At 42.0% G+C, this 20,722-nt stretch overlaps 1 protein-coding gene across 1 annotated transcript; it reads left to right on the forward strand.

Annotated features, from left to right (window-relative positions):
- Nucleotides 1-2,289: 2,289 nt before the first annotated feature.
- On the forward strand, nt 2,290-20,197 carry LOC125988794 (puratrophin-1). The gene is made up of 25 exons (XM_049754449.2): nt 2,290-2,526; nt 7,999-8,631; nt 8,707-9,766; nt 9,841-10,026; nt 10,150-10,270; nt 10,473-10,566; nt 10,972-11,058; nt 11,134-11,250; nt 11,420-11,518; nt 11,665-11,816; nt 11,913-12,051; nt 12,132-12,254; nt 12,532-12,729; nt 12,859-13,493; nt 13,675-14,100; nt 14,472-14,721; nt 15,031-15,120; nt 15,653-15,931; nt 16,149-16,319; nt 16,451-16,628; nt 16,712-16,822; nt 17,330-17,575; nt 17,840-18,054; nt 18,848-18,902; nt 19,352-20,197. Exons 2-24 carry the CDS (start codon nt 8,248-8,250, stop codon nt 18,881-18,883), a joined length of 5,397 nt encoding a protein of 1,798 aa, XP_049610406.1. The 5' UTR covers nt 2,290-2,526; nt 7,999-8,247; the 3' UTR covers nt 18,884-18,902; nt 19,352-20,197.
- Nucleotides 20,198-20,722: the final 525 nt, after the last annotated feature.

The raw sequence follows: 20,722 nt of genomic DNA on the forward strand, positions 1-20,722 counted from the left end.
CACACACACTGCTTTTGCTGCAGCTATTAGGATTAACTGGTGGAGGCAGGAGAGTATGACTTCAACTTTCAGATGTCTTCTGTGCATTCAAACTTAGCTGAGAAGCTTAAGAAATGTTTGCCATCTCTTTGATGATTGAAGGAAAACTCCAGCATCTACAGTATGTGCATGGTGACATGGAGGTCATACATCTTTGACATATTGCAAATCTTCTTTGCTTGAGTGTAAAGTGTATGCATAGTCTTCTTACGTTTTTCTCGCATTGGAGCTTGCTGAAAAGCCATATTTATATTTTATCAATTAATTCCATAAAAGATGAAGTCAAAGAAAAGAGTTTACTCAAACTTAACTTGTCAATGTGAGATTGGAATGTAGAGAAATGGGACAAGGGCGAAAAGGCCTTTAGTGCATCTGCTTGATTCAACAGCTTCAAGATACACACACACACACACACACACACACACACACACACACACACACACACACACACACACACACACACACACACACACACACACACACACACACACGCGCGCACACGCGCACACACACACACACACACACACGCACGCACACACACACGCACACACACACACACACACACACAAACACACGCACATTCACACACACACACAAACGTCACTCTTCGTTGAGACCATTGCATATTTGTCATGTCACCCAGAAGAGTCATTGCATTAGCAGAGCCCGGAGGAGGACCAGAGCCACCAGAGCACTAAGAGAACAACAAGAAAAGCCATAGCAACAAAAATAACAAAACATGTAAAAGTTCTGCCTTTATTTTCTTTCCATCACATTGCAAACAGGTTGTTTTGCTATTTATCAAAAGCTCTACAGATATATAGCTACCAGATTATCAGATCCATTTGCAGTAATGTCATTTTAGGGCTAATAAATTCCAACATCCAATTAACAGAACAACATTTCAGCTTGCATTTAACTTGGAGGAAGAAAACATTACCATCATACTTTGTCTGTGTTTCGTTTTAAACAGTGCCTTGGAGAAAAAGCTTTGGGAAGATGTTCTTAGAGCAGCTCAAACACAGTTGTCTTAGAAAATGAATCTTTTAAGAATTATGTTGTTAAGCATTTGGACTTGCTGATGGAAACATTTTATTCACTGACTCTTCAGAATGAGCCCTTGGCTCTTAAGAATATATTTTATGTAGCTTTCATACTAGCAACCTCTCATCAGTTTGAACAGAACTGTAATTTGTGAACACAAGGAATCAAGTCGGGCTGAAATTGGTAACCACACTAACTCCACAATGTGGTGGGAAAGCAATTTGACCTTGAAACGAGTTAGGCAGATTGAGACGATCAAAAACAACTATAATAGGTGTGAAAGCAATTGACCTTTAAACGCTGAGGTTACACTTGTTCACAGAATTCTTCAAATGGACTTTAGTGCCAGTCAGCGTCTTTTTTTCGTCTCTGTCTGGTCAGTTCAAACCAACAAAGATCAGACGGTTGGGTCGCAACAGCTGCACTTGGTATGACGTTCCACCCAATAGCAGTGCAACTACTATTTAAACTTTTTTTTTTCCCTTCTTTCACTTATTCAAGACATTTTTGGCCCTAGCACATCATTTTATGTGGCTCGTGAAAGCAAGTCATCTAGCAGTGTGATTCTTGCTAAGATCTGTACCAAAAATTCAAAATGTTACATGGAAAAAATAACAATGTTGAGATATTGCAAGCAGTTTCTAACATAGTTTTTTTGTGTGTGTGTGTAAAAAATGGGTCAATCATACATAACATTTTATGGTTTCCCAGTCTTAATAGTCCTCTGAGGGAAGTTGCAACTACAATATCATCTGTGACAAAGAAGATAAGAAAAAATAATCTTCACCGTACAAATTATTATTATTATTATTATTATTATTATTATTATTATTATTATTATTATTATTATTATTATTATTACTGCCCAGCAACAAGTGGCTGTTCAAATGTGAAAGAATTTAAACTGTAATTCTATTGTTACATTTCATAATTAAACGCGAATGATTTACGTTGTATGCGCTGCTTTTTGGTGAGCATGCTTGCCTGGTCAATTATGCAATAAAAGTGGGGGGAAAAAAGTTTACCAGTGAGAGAGAAAAATATGTACGGACTTGGATTGGCTACAAGCGCTCTCCCGCCCCCTCTCTCTCTCTCTCTCTCTCTCTCTCTCTCTCTCTCTCTCTCTCTCTCTCTCTCTCTCTCTCTCTCTCTCTCTCTCTCTCTCTCTCTCTCCCCTCCCTTTCTCACTCTCACCTCTCTCATGTTTGGTCGTGATCACGCTGTCACTTTCCGTCCAGCGCAACCGCCATTCGACACGCTGCTGCAGAAAGAGAGGCAGATGCATAAAGGATCTATCCTTTCTATCCAGACGGGGCATTTTTCATGAAGCTGAGGACTTGTGGGAGACATACAGGTTGCTGAAAGTTGTAGCGCTCAAGCTTGGATAGTTCCGGGTGCCTCAATGAGCGAAGCTGCTATGAAGAGCGGGAGGACAAAAAGATGGTAATATGACAGTTTACTGCTGTTAGTTGCGATCTTGTGAGCTCATAGGTCTTGATAGACCTTGGAATGATCTTCAACTTTCATGTTTTGAAAGTGTCACTTCTTTGCTGGGATTTATCCTTTACTTTGACTCCCAAAAATACTTGATGATGTTATTAAAAAAAAATCACATCAAAATAATTTATCAGTCCCAGACGGGCAATTTAATTTTACAATCAACCTGTTCATAGTACAACAGTTTTATTTAACAATTGATTGTTTTCTGTAAACCCAGGGGGAATAATCATCCAGTGTAAAATATACTACATTTACGATATATACTATATTTTATTAATTTTAAAAGTTCTGCAATGACAAATAAGTAGGGGTAACATTGCATCACGGGTGCATCGTTCTGATTGCTTCTTTAACACTGTGACATGACCGTAAAAGGAAATTAACCACTGATGTAATGTAGAATTTTTAAACATAATACACACAAAGAGCATTCTACTTTTTCTCCAGAATTAACAAGGATATGCATCAACACTTAAGTTGGTTATTAATTTTCTTAACAAAACCAAAAAATGTTGCTCAGGCCTCCGTGATAATGCAGATTTTTTTTTTTATTATTATTCACACAGGTTTTCCTAACTCTCTTATGACATTTACTGTATATTTATGCACCATTTATCAGATGGTAATGTCGATAACGCTGTTAGCCAACACTTATCTACTACACATTTCATTTTGACAGTATAGTAGTTGAGTGAAATGGGGGAAATCTTTGCTCAGTTAAATGCCAAGTCAAGGATAGAGAAGGTCAGTATGAAGACACTATTAAATAAATCCCAAAAAAGATTATTTGATGATGAATGATTTACATTTTTGTGCAATTTTACTCTATTGTTGTGGCCAATCACTCTAGAGATCCAATTCTTGATATACAAGTTATTTTTTCATATTTTATGACCACAATATGTTTGTCAGTCACATAATGTAAACATCTGCCTGAACAATGCGATGCAGATAATATAAGTCACATACACATCAATCAAACATTTCTGCCCGTCATTTCGTGCAACAGCATTGTCTTCCTCCATGTAGCCCAGCCAAGTCTTTTATTTATAACGTCTTGACAAGTGGCCATTTGTGTTGCAACATGCATGAAGTGTGACTGAGTGTCGCACGCTGTCTTTTGTCTCAAGGTGACTTCACCTTGCTGAGCATTAGGAGCTTCAACATACTGACAAAATAGTGACTACCTGTCACGGGTTGACCCCCACCTCCCAAAAAAACCCCACAAAAATAATTCAAGTGATGGCTCTTCACTCCAGAAACTTTGAAGTTGAGGCACTGGTTGTAAATAAAGCGACCTCTCTATTTTTGTCCATACAGTATACAACCATTAAAAACGTGAAGGTGCTCCCTGACTGTGTGTTTTTCCTCCGTGTTGTTCCTTCCACCTTATGGCTGCAGGGAGGGTGTGGCCAACTCGCACAGAAGGCTGATTTGTTTGCCACTGCCTCACTGGAATGATGTTATGCCGGGAAGTGAATTTTAAAATACCCGCCCAGCACTTCTGTAGCTTTGACTTGGCGGGACCTTGCGTGTGAGTGTGTGCATTTATCCACACCCCGCCGTCCTTGCCGCGATCCTCGGCTATCCCGCTTTGGGAGCGACCTCAGTGTTTGGGAATTAACTGACCGGTGCTGTGCTGACCAGGTCACACAAAGCATCATTTTTCTCTCTTCAGAAAGACGTTCTTTGTGATTTTTGCTGCAGTCTGACTGCATGCTTATTGGCGCAAGGGCTAGTCCAAGAATAAAGATCCATACTTTTATTTGAATGAGGCATCATGATTAGTCTTTGCCCACACTAAGCTCCCACTTGGCTATCACATTGGACATAGAATTTTGTCGACTCATTTTCAACTCTCAACCACAGAGGATGCTTAACATTTTACCCACAATTATGTTATTTGTTATTTTCAGTCACCCATTCTTTTTTGGTCCCAGTTTAAATACAAGAGGGCTTTCTCTTCAAATTGCACCGCGGTGGAGACGGTGCGTGTTGTGCTAAACACTCACCACAAAATTTGGTGGTGTCATTTGCCATGTCGAAGGTAATTACAACTGTCCGTAGCAGTGCTTTTCAAACTTTACTGAGCCAAGGCACACAAAAATCTCAGGGCACACCAGCATACAAAAGTATCCAAACTGTTGAAAAATGATTACGATTCAGAGAAGGGATTCGTTATGTTTTTCGACCTTGAACTAATGTTCTTGACATTTGAAAACGTCCTTGTCACTTCTAATCTGTTTACTGCTCAATTGAATTTTCATCTGACATTGTTGAGGTCCTCTGTCACTTGTGGTGCTTTCCCTAGTGTTGTGAGAGCTCTTATTGAAAAAGGATCGCTCAAGTGTACCGTTTGAGACAAAAAAGATTCACTTACTGGTTCGGTCAAAGTTAAAGCTGATGTTTGCAAATGTTTTATTTTCATTAAACACAGAAGCTAATCAGTCGACTTTCACGAAGGACTACAGAAATCAATTAATAATTGCTATTGAGAAGCTGAAATGAGATGATTTAGACAATTTTAAGTTTAACAATAGCTCAATTAGTTGAGGATTGTAATAGTTGTCGATTCGTTTGATAATCGATACGCCCAACACTGAGCACACGTTGGCGTGTCTATGAAACTGCGGCCCTTTAACTTTAGTTGATTGTGATCATGTACATGTCGTGCTTGGCTTCCCTTGTGGACATTTTCTCTCCAAGTTAACCTATTTTAACTTTGCATTCATTAGATATAACTTTATTTTTGTTCTCTGGGGTGAAAATATGGTTTTACATGATTAATTGTAGTTTGGAAGAAGCAATCTTTGTGTCAACCCTTTTTAATGGTTGCTTTGTCAAGTTAACCTTTTTTTCCCAAGCCAAGAACATTATCAGAGCTAACTCCTTTAATATCCTGGCTGTGCGCTTTGGTTGGTTCGTCCCGCTGAAAGATGAACTATCCAGCCCCAGTCTGTGTTAAAGAGCGCTCTCGAGTAGGTTTTTATCCATGAGCCCTCTGTACATTGCTGCATTCTCCAATCCTGACTAGTCTCCCAGTTCCTAGCACTGAAAACCATCCCCACAACGTGATCTCACCACCACCACCACGCATACTTTGCTGTTGGCATGGCACTAACCGGCGACAAATGGTGTCTGGTTTCTTCCAAACATGACGTTTGACATTCATTGTAAAGTGTGCAAAGTCAATCTACATGTAGAATTCTCCAAATTTTAGATGGGCGAACCAAATTTCATACTTCCTAGCGTTCAGGAATGCAGCATCACGTGTTCTGTCCTCGGAAATGATTCTAAATGTGAAATGTTCTTATTCAGATTCATTTTCAGTTATTCCAGTCATTTGTAGGAAGTGTCAAGGGATAATTGCTTTGCAGTTGTCGACAGGGACCGCCATAAAATTCCAAATGCGCAAAGACTATTTCTGTTTCTTAATGATAGCAGGCACAGGTATTTAAACCATCCTCATTTCCCACAGTGGGTCGGTCATCTTATCTTCAGTAATTCGAGTGTGGTCATTCATTTCAGGGGCTGAGTGAGTGCTAGCTGCAAGCAAGCTACTCTATATACTTGTTGAGCCATGTGAACTTGCAGGAATCGGAAAGCTGTCGCCTGCTTTCAGGCTGAACCACTTCAATAGAAGTTGATATGAATATTGAATGCCGGCATTGATTTGTAGAAGCTGAATAAAAAATAGATCCAGCAGACTTAGGCTCTGTTCACAAACATTTGGCACAGAGCTATAAAGAGTGAGTCACTATTACCGGCAATATACATAGTAACCCTGCTTGCATTTTTGCACCCATGGATTTGCAAAATCACATTTTTAATTTTTTTCCTTTTTTTTAATTTAGCCTTTTGACAGAGACTCAGCAACTGATTTTTAAAATAAAACAAAGACAAATTAATCGTCTGATATTCGACTGTAAATAGAATTTTGGTTTCTTCCGACTTTATTTGGCCCCGTATAATATTTTTCTTCTGTGGTTAAAACCAAACAAAGTCTACTGCATGGTAGCCATTGTTGTTGTCATTGGTCATTTCTGCTCCAAGTGCAATCCTCCTCCCTGTCATCATGATGACCATGATGTTTTATCCCAGAGGGGCGTGGCAGGACTGAGTCACAGGGCTCTGTAGACAGGCTGATACTGTTTGTGGACAGTATTCTCAGATGATAATGCAAGGTAATGAGATGGTGAGCCAAGAAATAAACATGCAATGGCAGATGCAGAATAAACAGCAAAGTTACACACAATCTACTGGGCGGCTTATTACATGGTGCGGACCGATTATTCTGTGGTATGAGGGGAGGGCTGCAAGTGCACAATATTGTTGATAAGCAAGGTTGCTTCATCCCGTTTCCTGTTTTGGACAATTCTGTGAGGGTTGCGATATGCATATTGCATGGGCCAATATCGCGATTTAGTTTTTTGATATATTATGTAGCCCTCATGTGGAGTGTGTCAGCCGAAACTTTTTGTTTTTCTTTTTCTTCAAAATTACAAAAATTCGGTCAAGCCTGCCTCCCCATGGCAAAATTTCACACCATCACACTGGATTTGCTCTATTAGGGGCCTTAATCTCAAAACACAAGCTTTATTCAGTCTTTTATCTGAAGTAATATGAAAACCAAATCCAAGAAAAACAAATGGCTATGACATTTACGCCATGTGTCAACACTTGCATGTCATCATCACCTCCTCATCAAGCCTTGACATACTACATTTATATCCATTAACCCTGAGGTCATTTGCACACTAAATAAAGTTGGGCCTAAATGTGTCTAAGGGGTCAAAGGAAAGGTGAGACACTAAACAGTGGCTTATGGCAGCCTGGAGAGCAGTGACCCTGTTTTTGGGATTGTTTGTCTACGTTTTTGACAGCGAGCACCAAATGTTGGAGCTTGCCGAGCTGTCCCCTCAACAGGTGACAGACCTGTGCGAGGAATGTGACTGGCCCCGGGCACTCATGCTCATTTTTTATGGAATTTTACAAGTTGTAATTCATTGGTTTTTTTGTCATGTCAATCTGGTTTTACTGATTGATCCTACTATCCAGTTATCACTGCCACCAGCCACGCTTTTCATGAGTGTATCCATGTTGACTCCACTCTTGGAAACAATGACCAGCCTTCAAAAACCTAAACACGCTTCAACATTGTATTTTTAATAGCCTTAAAATTGACCATATTGTAAAACATGTAAGACACTATATGACATAATGCAGAAAATAGATTTGTCTTTTTTAAAAAAATGAGAAAATTAAATTATATAACATTGAAGTAGACAAACAAAATGTACTTACTGAGAAAAAAGTTCACAATGCAGTGTGCCCCGCTGGATATTTTGGCTGGCTATAAATATTTTCAGGCCGATCAAATATTCATTGTTTTTCTTCTATCTCTTCTCCATCTAGAACCTGTTGTTGGCGCTGTAGTCATCCTCAAAGCGACAGCTTTCTGTGAAGAAATCATCTGGCGTTGTGGTCTGCAGCGTCCTGGAAGAAGAAGTTTAAAAAGAAGCAGTCGAGGAGACCCCGATTGTCATACAATCACATTTACGTTATACAACTGAGCAGGATGATATCCTGTTACTATGGCAACCACTATGGCAACCGGCAGCTGAGTTTAACTTAGTGGGTCGACCACCAAGTCCTAAGAGTAGTATGGCCTCTCCTCCTCGTTCATATGCCACACCTCGTACTAATTTACCTGACAATTTGTCATCTAACAGTTCCTTTGCTACTAAACATTATCGTGTAACGCAACAGACCTCATTCTTACCATCTTTTTCCCCCCAGCCTTCCCTCTCGCTAGAGACCAGAATTTGTCCAGCCAAGCACGGCATTGCGGTGTCTCTCTGCCTCGTGGATGCTAGCAGCTCTTCCTCATCCAGGCTTGCCAGGGACAAAGATACAGAGGCAGAGCCAAAGCCTATTGGCTGGGTGTCCCCTGACACATGGGATAGCCGCTTTAATGGCACGCAGCTAAAGACAACCATGGATGTTGGCAAGCCTCTAGCATTGTGCAAAGTTGAAGATAAGGCTGAGGTTAGAAATACAAAGCAAGTAAGTCCCTTTTCAGGCCAGATAGCCACTGAGGAAGACTATATTGATATTTTGCAGGCAACAATGCTTTTTGGATGCACTGCACAGAAACAGAAATCGGACGTGCAAATGCAACCCAAATCACAAACGGAGTCATGTATGCAAACCCAAATCCAGCCAAAGTCACATAAAGAACTCGTGCATTTACCGAAGAAAACACAAGCAAACTACACATTACAAGATGCAAACATGGCAGCTGAACCTTCATCTGCTCAGTGTGAGAGTGGTGTTCAGGTCTCAGAGAAACCCTGTACCCCATGCATGGCTAGGAGACAAGGGAAAATGTCTTACGAAACTCAGGAGTTGCGATGTCATCATCGGAAGTCCTATACGGCCGCGCTGCGAAATCCTGTTGCTGTTCAGCATGAAGAGGCCAGAGCTAGCATGTTAGGTGTTGTGCAAGAGGATGGGGAAACCTCGCATTGTGATGCCAGAAGGACACTTAAGGAGACTGTTAAAGGTCTGTCTCATTGTAACCATGACCAAAACATTTGCAACGAAGAGTCAGGAGAGAAAAAAACTGCTCCATTTTGGAGACATGGAGATACAAACCATGTTCTCTGTATGCCTGACCACCCAGGACAGGATGACAGAAGGCCAGAATTTCTAACTTGCAGGACCACTTTGCCTTTTCGGGAAGATTACAAGAAGTGCTTTATCAGTTTACACAATGGAAGTAGATCAAGCGATGAAGAAGCTTTGGAGAGCACCAACGACCCTTCAAAGGCATCTGTGATGTCCACCAAAGAGCACAGCTTATCAAATACCTGTTCCCAACATTGTGAAGACCCCCTAGCTACAGCCACCCCCACTGAGCTGAGTCCAACTGTGTCTACTCCTGTTTCACCACGGAAGAACAAACGGGAATCAGATGGAAGATGTTCCTCCCTCTCCACTGCAGTGGTAGACACCTCAGAGAAGTGCCAGTTGGTCCTCGTCGACGGTCCGAATATCAGGAGGGGCCGAAATGAAGACACCTGTGCAGATGTCCCTCAGCTTCACGTCGTCAAATGTAAAAAAAGCACAGCCTTTCGATTAATTTCACCCAAGATCAGCAAAGTGAGGATGGCCATTCCAGGTAGACCACTCACCAACTTCATATTAACCACAGTAGGCGCTACTGTCCATTAAAATGGCTCCATCCTTTTACAGATGGGGCAAGTAAATCAACCGCAGGTAAAGACGCAGAAAGCTCCTCACCCGGTTCTTCAATTCCAGCAACAGAAATTCGGAGGAATCCTCAGCCGTCCTCCGCTCATCCCAGACCGGACCACCTTCCTCTGGGATCTCCAGACCCCAGAGATCACCCTCTCTATCAAGGAGTGGCAACACTCACAGGCAGGTTCTGATAGTCCTCCAATCATCTGACCTTCCACAAAACATGTTGATGCTGGAACATACGTAGAGATAATATCAAAAGGCGGGATGCACTCCTAACTTTTGTTTGCTTGAGCCCTGCAGGAGGCAGAGATAGAGCAGGTAGGGCGATCGCCGAGCTTTACGGAGACCACCAAGGATGGAGCTCTCATGTTACCAGCCAGGAGATCTTGGAGATGTTGCTCTACTTTCACTCAATCATCAGGTGAGACCTACCAGTGCACCTGCAGAAAATCACTAAATCAGACAAAATTTAATTCGTATTAATCTAGAAATATTTGGATATCCGTGCGTATCCTTTTCGGCCTCATTTAATATGGCTAAATGAAAGCATAAGTTCACAATAATAAAGAGGTAAAGGGCTGGGAGTGTACCATGTGATGTAATTTTTGTTTCTGTGTTTTAAGGAGAGAAATCCGAGAAGTTGGGATGATCCTAATTTTTGATGCCAGGAAATCGCATCCTCTTCCACAGCTGTACAAGGCCTTGATGACATTGCAGGCAAGAAACGCACAAACATCTGAAGTGCAAACCTGACCGCTGAAGTTTGAGCAAGACCAAATTACATGTTTCTTGCTAGGGAGGAGTGCGTCTTTTTTTCTGAGAGCAAATCAGGGGCAAGATTCTAGTTACCTCAAAGCACTTCCTATTTTTCAAATCATACTTGCTGCATCCTGCGTGGTATTTTTGACATGGTGTGGGACAGTCACAAAAAGTTGAGGACTCTTGAGCACAATTTTTGTCTTCTCTACCCACCTTTGCATATGGTGGATGAATACAGAATTGGTCACAAAAATGCAGTTCTCTTTCAAATTTTTAAATGTAATCTGCAATCTTCTGTTTTAGTGTATTTTACTAATCGATTAAATAATTTACATTAAAAATATATATATATATTGTATTCAGGAGCAGTGTCCCCAGGCAGTGAACACTTTGGTGCTTCTAGTGGATAAAGAAAGCGGTGCCCGACCAGAGAGATGCCCCACCATGCGGGTTAGTCTGTCTGATTGTCCTCTTGCTAATTCATGATGTGAATAGTCGTGATTTTACTTTTGTTGAATCGCGCAGACTGAGGTGGTGACATCATTGAAAGCCCTGATGAAGATGGTGGAGGAGAGCCAACGGACTTTCCGTCTGGCTGGAACACTGTCCTACAATCACTGTGACTGGGTGGAGCTTCACCAGGTGAGTCGGCATGTTCACCCATCTCCAGGGGCGGGCCTTAGCCGTCTAGTGCCCGCAGCCAGACATGATTTCTGAGCCTCCTTCTCTTAAAGAACCTGTTGAAGGTGGTCTGGAGACACCTTATGTCCTGAATCATGTGACGCAATGACCACTTCCTTGTCTTTTCTAGAAACTGTTTCCATTCGCGTTGGATCTTCATGACGCATCCAGTCTACTGCTGAGGGCAATCAGTGATTTAAAAGCGCCTCGGAGAACCAATTCTGTCCAGGTACTGTAATGTATGAGTTTTACTGCAGTCAAATGATGACACACATGTCAATGTCTTGTATTAAATGTGCTCAGCATGTAAGTGCGTTATTAAATCATGCTCTCTCGTGATGTGGTCTCACCGTGCAAGTGCACTTGTTTGTCCAGACTGTGCAGCAGGGAATGAAGGACCAGAGGACTCTGATGCGTGATGTACTGGAGGACAGGCGATTGGTTAACCTACAGAGGGAGGGCGGGGCCATCTTGGTGCGGCTGAGGAAGGAAAGCGACCACAGATATCCTCACTGTGAGGCTCTCAGGTGGGCACAACATTTATTTTGTATATTTTCTATTCTGCCTATTTTTTAGTTTTCTAGTTTTTGGATTAAACTAGACTGGCTTTGTCCTACATGCAGTGATGCGGTGGACTCACTGACCAGCCTGTACAACCATGTAGAGGAGCAAGTTCACATCCTTGTACGGAGCTCTAACATGTCTCTGGAACATTTGAAGTACCTGCTGCAAGTCAGAGAGATGGAAGGACACTTCACACAAGTATGTCCCGCCATATTTACGATGCCGGGCTTGACAGATCATTGATCGGTCATTTTAACGATGTCTTTCTCTTTCTATAGTTGCAACAGTGGTTTTACGTTGAGGGTGAGCGCCATCTGCGGGAGGCCGAATCGGTGGAGGACTCTGGAGACCAACTGGAGCAGATCCTTAACAGCTTCACTGCTTTTCTTATAGAGGCTAATGTGAGTCTTATCTGCTGTTTGTGACTGTGTCTGACATTTGGGGTGCACACACACATTCACACCGTCATATGTGGGAATTGAACTCACTGTGTCGGCACACAAGACAGGCAAGTGCACCCCTACACCATCAGCAACTCCCTTAAGCTTGGTAATTAATCACAGCACTTAATGAAATGTGATATCCGCTTGAGCTTTCCTAGTACTCTCTGCAGTTTATCACTGGCCACTGTTTGAGGTATGCCATGATAATATGTAAAACCTCCCCGTCTCCTCCAAGGATCGTCGACACCATGCCATGTCATTAGCACAAGAGGCTGAGCACCTCCAGCAGGCTGGAATGTCATACCCAGAGACACAGGCGTTCAGCAGCCAGGTTTGCGCGTTCAAATCGGACCTGGACCACTTCCTGTGTAGAGCGGAGGCATGTGGACGGGAACTGCAGATCATGGTCAAACTGTGTGATTTTTGTGAGCAGGTAAGTGTGCTTTATAATATTGTGCAATCAGTATGTCAAAATTAGGAAAAAAGACATTTTTTTTATTGATGTACTTTGATTTATTCAGGATAGCAATGAAAGTTCCATCGTTATTTCATTCTTTTACAGGCTACATCTCTGGCTGTTGAATGCATTGACTATCTGAACCAAAATGCCACCACAATCCTTACAACCCAATCCTGTAGTCTAAAGACAGCACCTGTCAATCAAACCAATCAAAACAAAGACACGGGACCATGCAGCAGCCAGTGTGACGTCCACACGAGCGTATTAGCGCCAGATGACGACAGCTCTGTCCTCCAACTCTTCCAGAACAAGTTCCTTCGGTTCAGCTTAGAACATTTTCAGGAAGTGAGAGCCCAGGCCAGTGCACTGAGGGGCTCCAGGGGAATGAGGGTCTGGAACGCAGCCTGGCTACGGTGCCAGGAGGCCCAGCAGTTGCTTCAGGAGAGAATGCAGCATATGGCTGACAAGGTCCTCAAGAGTCAGCCACATTGTAGTAGGTGTTGCGGCCATCATTATGTGGATGTGGCCAGCACTCAGACAGCACCACCTGGTAGTCTGGTGGTACAGTCAACAGCAGAGTGGGAGAACATTGCGACGGGATCAATGGATTTAGTCAAAAGAAGACCAATCCTGGGCAAGAGCAACACAACTGAAGCAGAATGTAAAATTCCCTTCAAAGCCCAAGATACAAGTGATAATGGCGACAACCATGGATGGACACCAAAATCATCTCACAGGTACGCAAGCATTAACCTAATTCGAGGAAATTGAGGAAGCAATGCTATAACCTTTATGATGACAGAAACATGAACAGCACAGCGAACTGGTGGTTATCACATCTACTTTAAAGTTCAGAGGCTTAGGATTTGCATCTCAGTCTTGCTGGAGACGTTGGCATTCCTTTTACTCCCTAAATAGGTCAGCGAAGAAAGCGGAGCGAGAGACGAAGAGGAACAGGGCAAGAGGTGACCGTGATGCCGCCGCTCTCTCACAGTCTCACGCTGTGGGCTGCCAGTGGTTCCCGTGGGCACGAGGCCTGCGAGCCAAGTCCCAAGATTCATCCCCGACAGCGGTAGAGGTGTCCGAGTCTTCCACACCTCCAAAGGAGCAGATTAGACCGTCGTCCTCCTGCTCCCACCACGGTCAGCCATCTTGTCGGATCCTCCAAGAGGCTCAGAAGTTTCAGCTTTCTCGCCACGGAAGCTTCCGCTCGGAGGGCTCCTGCAATCATGGGGCTACAGAAAACAGCGGGGCTTATCTCAGCAAGCACTCCAGCCTGCCTACTGGCAAGGGTGAAGGAACATTCTGTTTGGAAAGGGCACAAGAGGGCGCCAACAATGCTCTGTAAGTGGATGAAGTGTGTTGCAGTGGTGTTCGTGATGGATTTGAATAACATGGCGTTTTGTTTTCTAATCTTCAAGCTTACATTGAAGTTTTACAGGTATTGTTTTCTTTTCTTTTCTTCGTCACCTCTTCTTTGATATACCAATAGGATGGTCAGCGTCAAGGTTCATTCATAAAGATGGAAGAGGTATCTTATGTTAGGCTGCAACCTTGTAATTAAAGTAAAGTAAAAAATATATGATTGTGCTCTAATTGCTTGTGTGTTGACGTTCAATCCTATTTTTTATGAATGCAGCTATAGTTTTTTAATAGAGGTTCAGCAGCCTAAAATGTATGATGGCATTAAATGTTTCCTTGCTTCATGTTCTCAGGAGGTTGCAGCATGTCCTGGAGGAGCTGCTGTTCACAGAGCGAGAGTATGTCCGCTCTTTGAGCTACATCCTGACTCATTACGTACCCCTGCTGGACAGACTCGACATTCCCCAGGACCTCAGGGGCAAGCGTGCCATCATCTTTGGGAATCTGCAGAAGCTTCATGAGTTCCACAACCACTACTTCCTGCCAGAGCTGGAGGCCTGCCACAGGGATCCTGCTATGGTGGCCCGTTGTTTTCTCAAAAATGTACGGGAGTATAAAAGACTTCTATTATTAGCTTGGATAGCTGGATTGATAATATTTCCTCAACAAGCCGAAATGGTGTAATTTAAGCATTTAATAATCACCCTCACTTGCTCTGTTTATTTGACACTCTAGCTTAATTCATGTTCTTTATATAACACAGCTAGAGTAGTTGAGACCGAATGTACAGCACCTCTGCATGTTGCAGCGAATTATTGCACTTATGATGATCAGAATACGTCTGTAATTAGTTTTTAAAGCACGCTTAAAATCCAGATCTTGATAACAATGTGAATTTGTTTCTCTCCACAGAGTGACAGTTTTGGCCTTTATGCACTCTACAGTAAGAACAAACCTCAGTCAGACTCCTTGATACTGCATCATCGCCACGACATCTTCAAGGTAATTTTATGTTTTCCGTTTTGTTTGGTAGATGATCAGGTTCCTTCATTTGGGGGCTAGAACACATGACAAGAACCCCACCAAAAAAAAATCCATTTTGTTTCGTAAATGATCTGGTTCCTTTATTTGGAGGGTTAGAACACATGACAAGAAACCCACAAAAAATACACACAAAGCAGCATGAGAAATCAAATCATCTGATTAGTCATCAGTGATTGTATAGCTCATGTGACCACAACCCAGGACCTTTTTCAAAACAAAAGAATATTTCATTTTGAAGTCCTTGTGTTGCTTAACAAAAATGTATCCACAAAAGTATACAGTTTGTGGTGACATAGATACAACTGACATCTTTTTTTCGGGGGTTGTGAAAAGCTGCATATTCCCCATGAGAATATTCAGGACTTTCCATACCACCTTCCAAAATATGAAAATAATCCCTACAAAGACATTTAGCCTATATTGACTCTGTTATGGTTGTTACAGTTCTGCCACAGTCCCTCCACGCTCAAGTCTTCATCTTTCTTCACAGAGGAAGCAGCAGGAGCTTGGGGACAAAATGGATCTGTCGTCTTATCTGCTGAGGCCCATCCAGAGGATCAGCAAGTACAGCCTCCTGCTGCAGGACATGCTGGCTCTGACTGCCCCCTACTGGCCACGTGACGTTACCAACGCTGCGGTTGCCCACGACCCTGAGCTGAGCAGCAAAGAGGGGGAGCGGGCTGACATCAGGGCTGCCGCTGACCTGGTTCGTTTTCAGATGCGTCACGGCAACGATCTACTCACCATGGATGCTATCCAGGACTGCGACGTAAGACTGTTGTCTAAAATGGAGATAGAAAATTGGCCCTAAAGTCTATATAAAAGCAGGTTTTAGCGCTCCTGTATGCTCTCAACACAATCTTTTTTGATAGACTGCTTTAAACACACCCTAAGCATATTTAAACATGCTAATTTGCAAAAGCATAAACTGCCATAACACTTAATTACTTGGTTGGATTAGCTTTTCTTCTCTTCTTTTCTGACAGGTTAACTTAAAAGAGCAAGGTCAACTCATTCGACAGGATGAGTTCACTATTTTCTTTCGGAAGAAGAAATGCCAACGCCGCATCTTCCTCTTTGAGCATCTCATTCTCTTCAGCAAGACCAAGAAGACTGAAATCGGAAATGAAGTTTATGTCTACAAACAGTCCTTTAAGGTTTGGACCGCCTAGTTCCTTCTTGTTTTCACAACTTGAAGGTGAAGCTTTTGTCTCATTGCATTGGACAAATACACTAAGCAGAGATCATGTCTGAATGCGCGTCCCTTTGTATTCTTTCTTTGGCCCAGACCAGCGACATCGGGATGACCCATGACACCGGCGTGAGTGGCCTGAGCTTTGAAATCTGGTTCCGCAGGAGGAGGAGCGAGGACACTTACATTTTGAAGGCCAATAGCGTCGAGCTGAAAAAAGTCTGGACCGCTGACCTAGAGAAGATTCTCTGGGATCAGGCCACTCACGGTAGAGGTATCAACTGAATCATGATAACATGTCCGCAAATATGTGCATTGAAGTATGCTGACTACTGTTGACTGTATTCTATGTTGCAGAACAAAGGCTCCAGGAGTTGATGGGACTAGGCCACAAAACATTCCTGGACATTCAACCCAGCGAGGCTGCCATCTGTGACCGAGACGTCAGCGGCATCCTGCCTGGCAGAGGTAAGAGCCAGGAACATTCTGCACCCAGGACATTTTTTGTGGTCACGACCGGGCAGTGTAAGTTATTGTCTTGGCTGCCCATGACGTTGGTCCTTAGACAAATTCAGTATCTGAAAAACTCTATGGAAGGAACGATGGCGGTATTTGGGACTAAAATGAAAGCCTCACAAAAATAACTTCAAAAACAAAAACATATTGGACATGGCAGTAGTTGTTGAGACGAAGGCTAGCAACCCTGATTTAACAAAACATTTGTAAATTTGAACTCAACATTTTTGGTGCCCAACTCGATATCAATGTGTCAAACTCACTGTAGGTCTGAGATTACTTACAGTACATCCTAATTTGTCATCAAGTGGGCCGAACCAGTCAATTCGTAGATACTAATTATTGTCGATAACAAGACGTTGTTGCTTAACAGAAAAACACAAGTCAACTGAACACACTGTTGTGGTCACTGAGCTCCTTCTTGAGTGATTGATGGCAACTATGCCTGTGTGTTGTCAGTCCCTGTGGCATGTTGTTCACACAGGGCTCTAGAAAACACTCGCCCCAACTCCATCGGCTCCACCTCCACCACCCTCAGCCGATCGTCTTCGTCGTCGGGCCGCGGCTCGCTCTCCCCTGCTGGCTGTCTCGGACACCCTGCTGCTGGCCCTGCCCCCGACGGCGTTCTGGACAATGAGGTCAACGCTCGTCACTGTCTTCTTCATCGGGACTGTGAACGCTGGACAACGAACCATCGTCCGCTGAGTATGTTTGTAGAGCAGAGGCAGTTAGCAAAAAAATACTGATCAATATTTTTTTTTCCTAAACATATCTAGATGAATTTCCTACATTGATACCAAATCTTTCCATGTTTTTTTTTATAGCACCAGGCTTTCATAATGATGATGATGATAATAATAATAATATTAATAATCTGAATAATAATCATTTTATTTAAAAAAAATTATGTGTTCTATTTTCAAGATGAGCTTATGACTTGTTTTATCTTTCACTACTTGGTGGACACAGCAGATTCATCTGAGGAGAGCACCAACGTGTTCTTCAGTGACTCGGAGCACAGTTGTCTGTCGGCCCTCGGTGGGGAGGTTGTGGACTCCTCATCATCACTGGGCTCCCACAGTCCCCAGGGCCGCACATCACTGCGTCAGATGAAAAGCTCACCAGCACTCAATAGGAAGAATGTGGCCAATGAAGCCAAGCCTCCACTCATGGATAATTCTCAGGTACATGGAGAGGGTGGATTGTAAACAGTGATAAAGTGACAAAAGTGCAATAATAAAACTGAAAACTTCCTGAATTTTTGTTTTTGTTCAAAATAAATTGAAGTTCAAAGTTATACAGGTTAGGGGTGGCCGTGGGTCAGTGGTAGAGCTGTCGAGGATGCGCTGTTCGAATCTCGCTCTGCCCGAGTCATGCGTTGTTGCATCCATGGGCCTGTTAGATTTTCTGCAAATTGGAGTGTAAATTGAACAAGCTGAGAACGTTTTGAATTTAAAACCCTTCTTTGAAACCCCAACCCTAATTTGAAACACTACCACTTACTCTAGTTTGAAACCCTACTTCAAAACCCTAACCCTAGTTAGAAAGTCTACATCAAAACCCTAACCCTAGTTTGAAACACTAATAACAGTTTGAAACGCTACTTCAAAACCCTAAACCCTAGGTTGAAACACTAACAATAGTTTGAAACCATACTTCAAAACCCTAACCCTAGTTTGAAACCCTGCACAAACACTAAGCCTAGTTTGAAACGTTCCTTCAAAACCCTAACCCTAGTTTGAACCTAGTTTGGTTATATGACTGATACAGTTCACTTGGAAAAAAAAAACGCTTTATCAGTCATGCATGCCATTTAGTTCCAGATAACGATAATGGTATCAGAGACTCGTATACGTTGATACGTTGAAATAAGGCCAATATTGTCCTGTTACTCATATGTTTTGATACTCAAGCATAATGTTTGATTATCATTTTGAGGACTTCATTTGCAAAATCTGTCCCTGCCTTGCATTCCAGGGAGATGTTCCAATAGGAAAATCAACAGAAGTTTAACCTGGATTCCAAGGACAAGGTAAGCCTATTGTTGGGTTCAGTAATATAGTAATTGTATTTTTAAAAAGTCCATATTATTGTGTGCAAAAGAAATCGTAGTGTTTAATGCCCCACTGAATATTTAAAGAAAACACACGAGTGAGGTCTTTTGTGAGGGATAAAAAAAAATCATACTACTTGAAGAAGGGAAAAAGTTTCTTTTGTTTATCTATGGTTAGGTTATTATTTGTTAATTTATTCATTCTTGGAACCTTTCTTGGGGCGAATTGTGTTTATACTATGATAGAATGCTGCGTAATAATGCTTACAATGTTTAGATGTCTGTATTTGAGTAAAGTTAGGACATCTTTTCTGACAGTCCTTCTCATTCAGAGTGGATGCCTTGTGGGAAACATTGCCCTTGTCCTGCCATTTGTAGTAGTCATGCGGTGTGAGCACGATATTAGTTCTGTTTCTTCTCCTTTTTAGTGGCCGAAATTGTGTCATCATTCTTCTTACCGATGTGTGGTCATCATCGCCCATCACGTGTCTTCTTATCCACCTCCTAGGATTATTATTTATTACTTACCGTTGTTGCAACTGTCGGATTTTGGACTTTGTGTGGCCGTCCATCGGGTGTTGTGTTATCTACCTGCTAGGATGAATCATTTAGCACTTTTTGTTTCGATTTAATTGTGTGAGTTTCGACTGTGGACTTTGATATGTCCTTATTAGAAATCTATTTGTATGGATGGCAACACTTCTTGGACTTGAAAAGCAGTGGCTTAGTTTAGCCTTTTTGTGCTACGTGATGACGTATGAATAAACATTTCTAAAACGAGAACCACCTATACAAGCATATTTTATTTTGTGTCCGATCAAAATCTGTCCATGCAGGAGTCTTATTGAACTCATGTTCAATCATGTCGAGTTAAACATACGGGACCAGAGTCAAATGCATTTATTTTTTAATCACTATTTGTTTTAATTACAAGGACATGACTAGGAAGCTGAAAACAAAAAATTACAATTGCGTCTCTTAATGGACATGCGAACATATTCGTATGTACAGGTGCCGTGATTGATGTGTTGATTTTGCTTTGCTTTCCCGTCCACTGTTGTTTTCCAAATATTTGGCACTGTATATATTATCTGGTCGAACACACATTGTTGATACAGTCTGTGAAAGTGCTAACGTTTTATCATATTTTCTTTCTTAAGGTGTTTTCACAAGTGTGTTTGTTGTTGTTTTTTATATCATGTCCAGTCAGGTGTATTTTTAATGTTGTTTTGGTACCAATAAAGCTACCAGTATGCTGTTCGCATAACTTGAAATTTCTGAGGTCTAATTTGTCTTGCATACATTTATGATGATTAATAGACTACAAATAAATGTCATGTCATCACGTTGTACAAATAGTGAAATAAAGTGTTACAAGATACCTGCCATTTGAAACATAAGGCTCCACAAACCTATGGAGATGTTTTTTCTAAAATACGTAAAAACAACAGTACATGCTGCTGCCATTTTTCTTCTAATTCAGTGGTGTCTTATGATACAATTTACAAGTAACCTGATTCGCAAATTTTTAAGCTGTATGTTTTAAGCTGGTTGCTGTGATGATACTCACAAGCATACATTCTTTATCTTCTGAAGTCCAACTAATAGTACTGTGACTTTCTGAGGAGTAATTTTTGCCTCACTCCATGTGAACACCAGAAAAAGCATCAATCCATCCAATTTCACCACCGCTTATCCTGTTGACGGTCACGGGGTTTCTGACATCAGGCCAAAGGCAGATTACACCCTGAAATGGTCAGCAGGAATTCGTAGAGAGATATAGAGACAATGCATCACAT

Source organism: Syngnathus scovelli, chromosome 2 (assembly GCF_024217435.2).
Source record: "Syngnathus scovelli strain Florida chromosome 2, RoL_Ssco_1.2, whole genome shotgun sequence".
Lineage (NCBI taxonomy): Eukaryota > Metazoa > Chordata > Actinopteri > Syngnathiformes > Syngnathidae > Syngnathus > Syngnathus scovelli.

Bases quoted from the DNA above. Each gene is read 5' to 3' on its own strand.
- LOC125988794 (XM_049754449.2), top strand. From the start codon at position 8,248: ATGGCCTCTCCTCCTCGTTCATATGCCACACCTCGTACTAATTTACCT. The intron at 9,767-9,840 runs GTAGACCACTCA...ATCCTTTTACAG, and splicing joins AGTGAGGATGGCCATTCCAG to ATGGGGCAAGTAAATCAACC. The intron at 11,519-11,664 runs GTACTGTAATGT...TTGTTTGTCCAG, and splicing joins GGAGAACCAATTCTGTCCAG to ACTGTGCAGCAGGGAATGAA.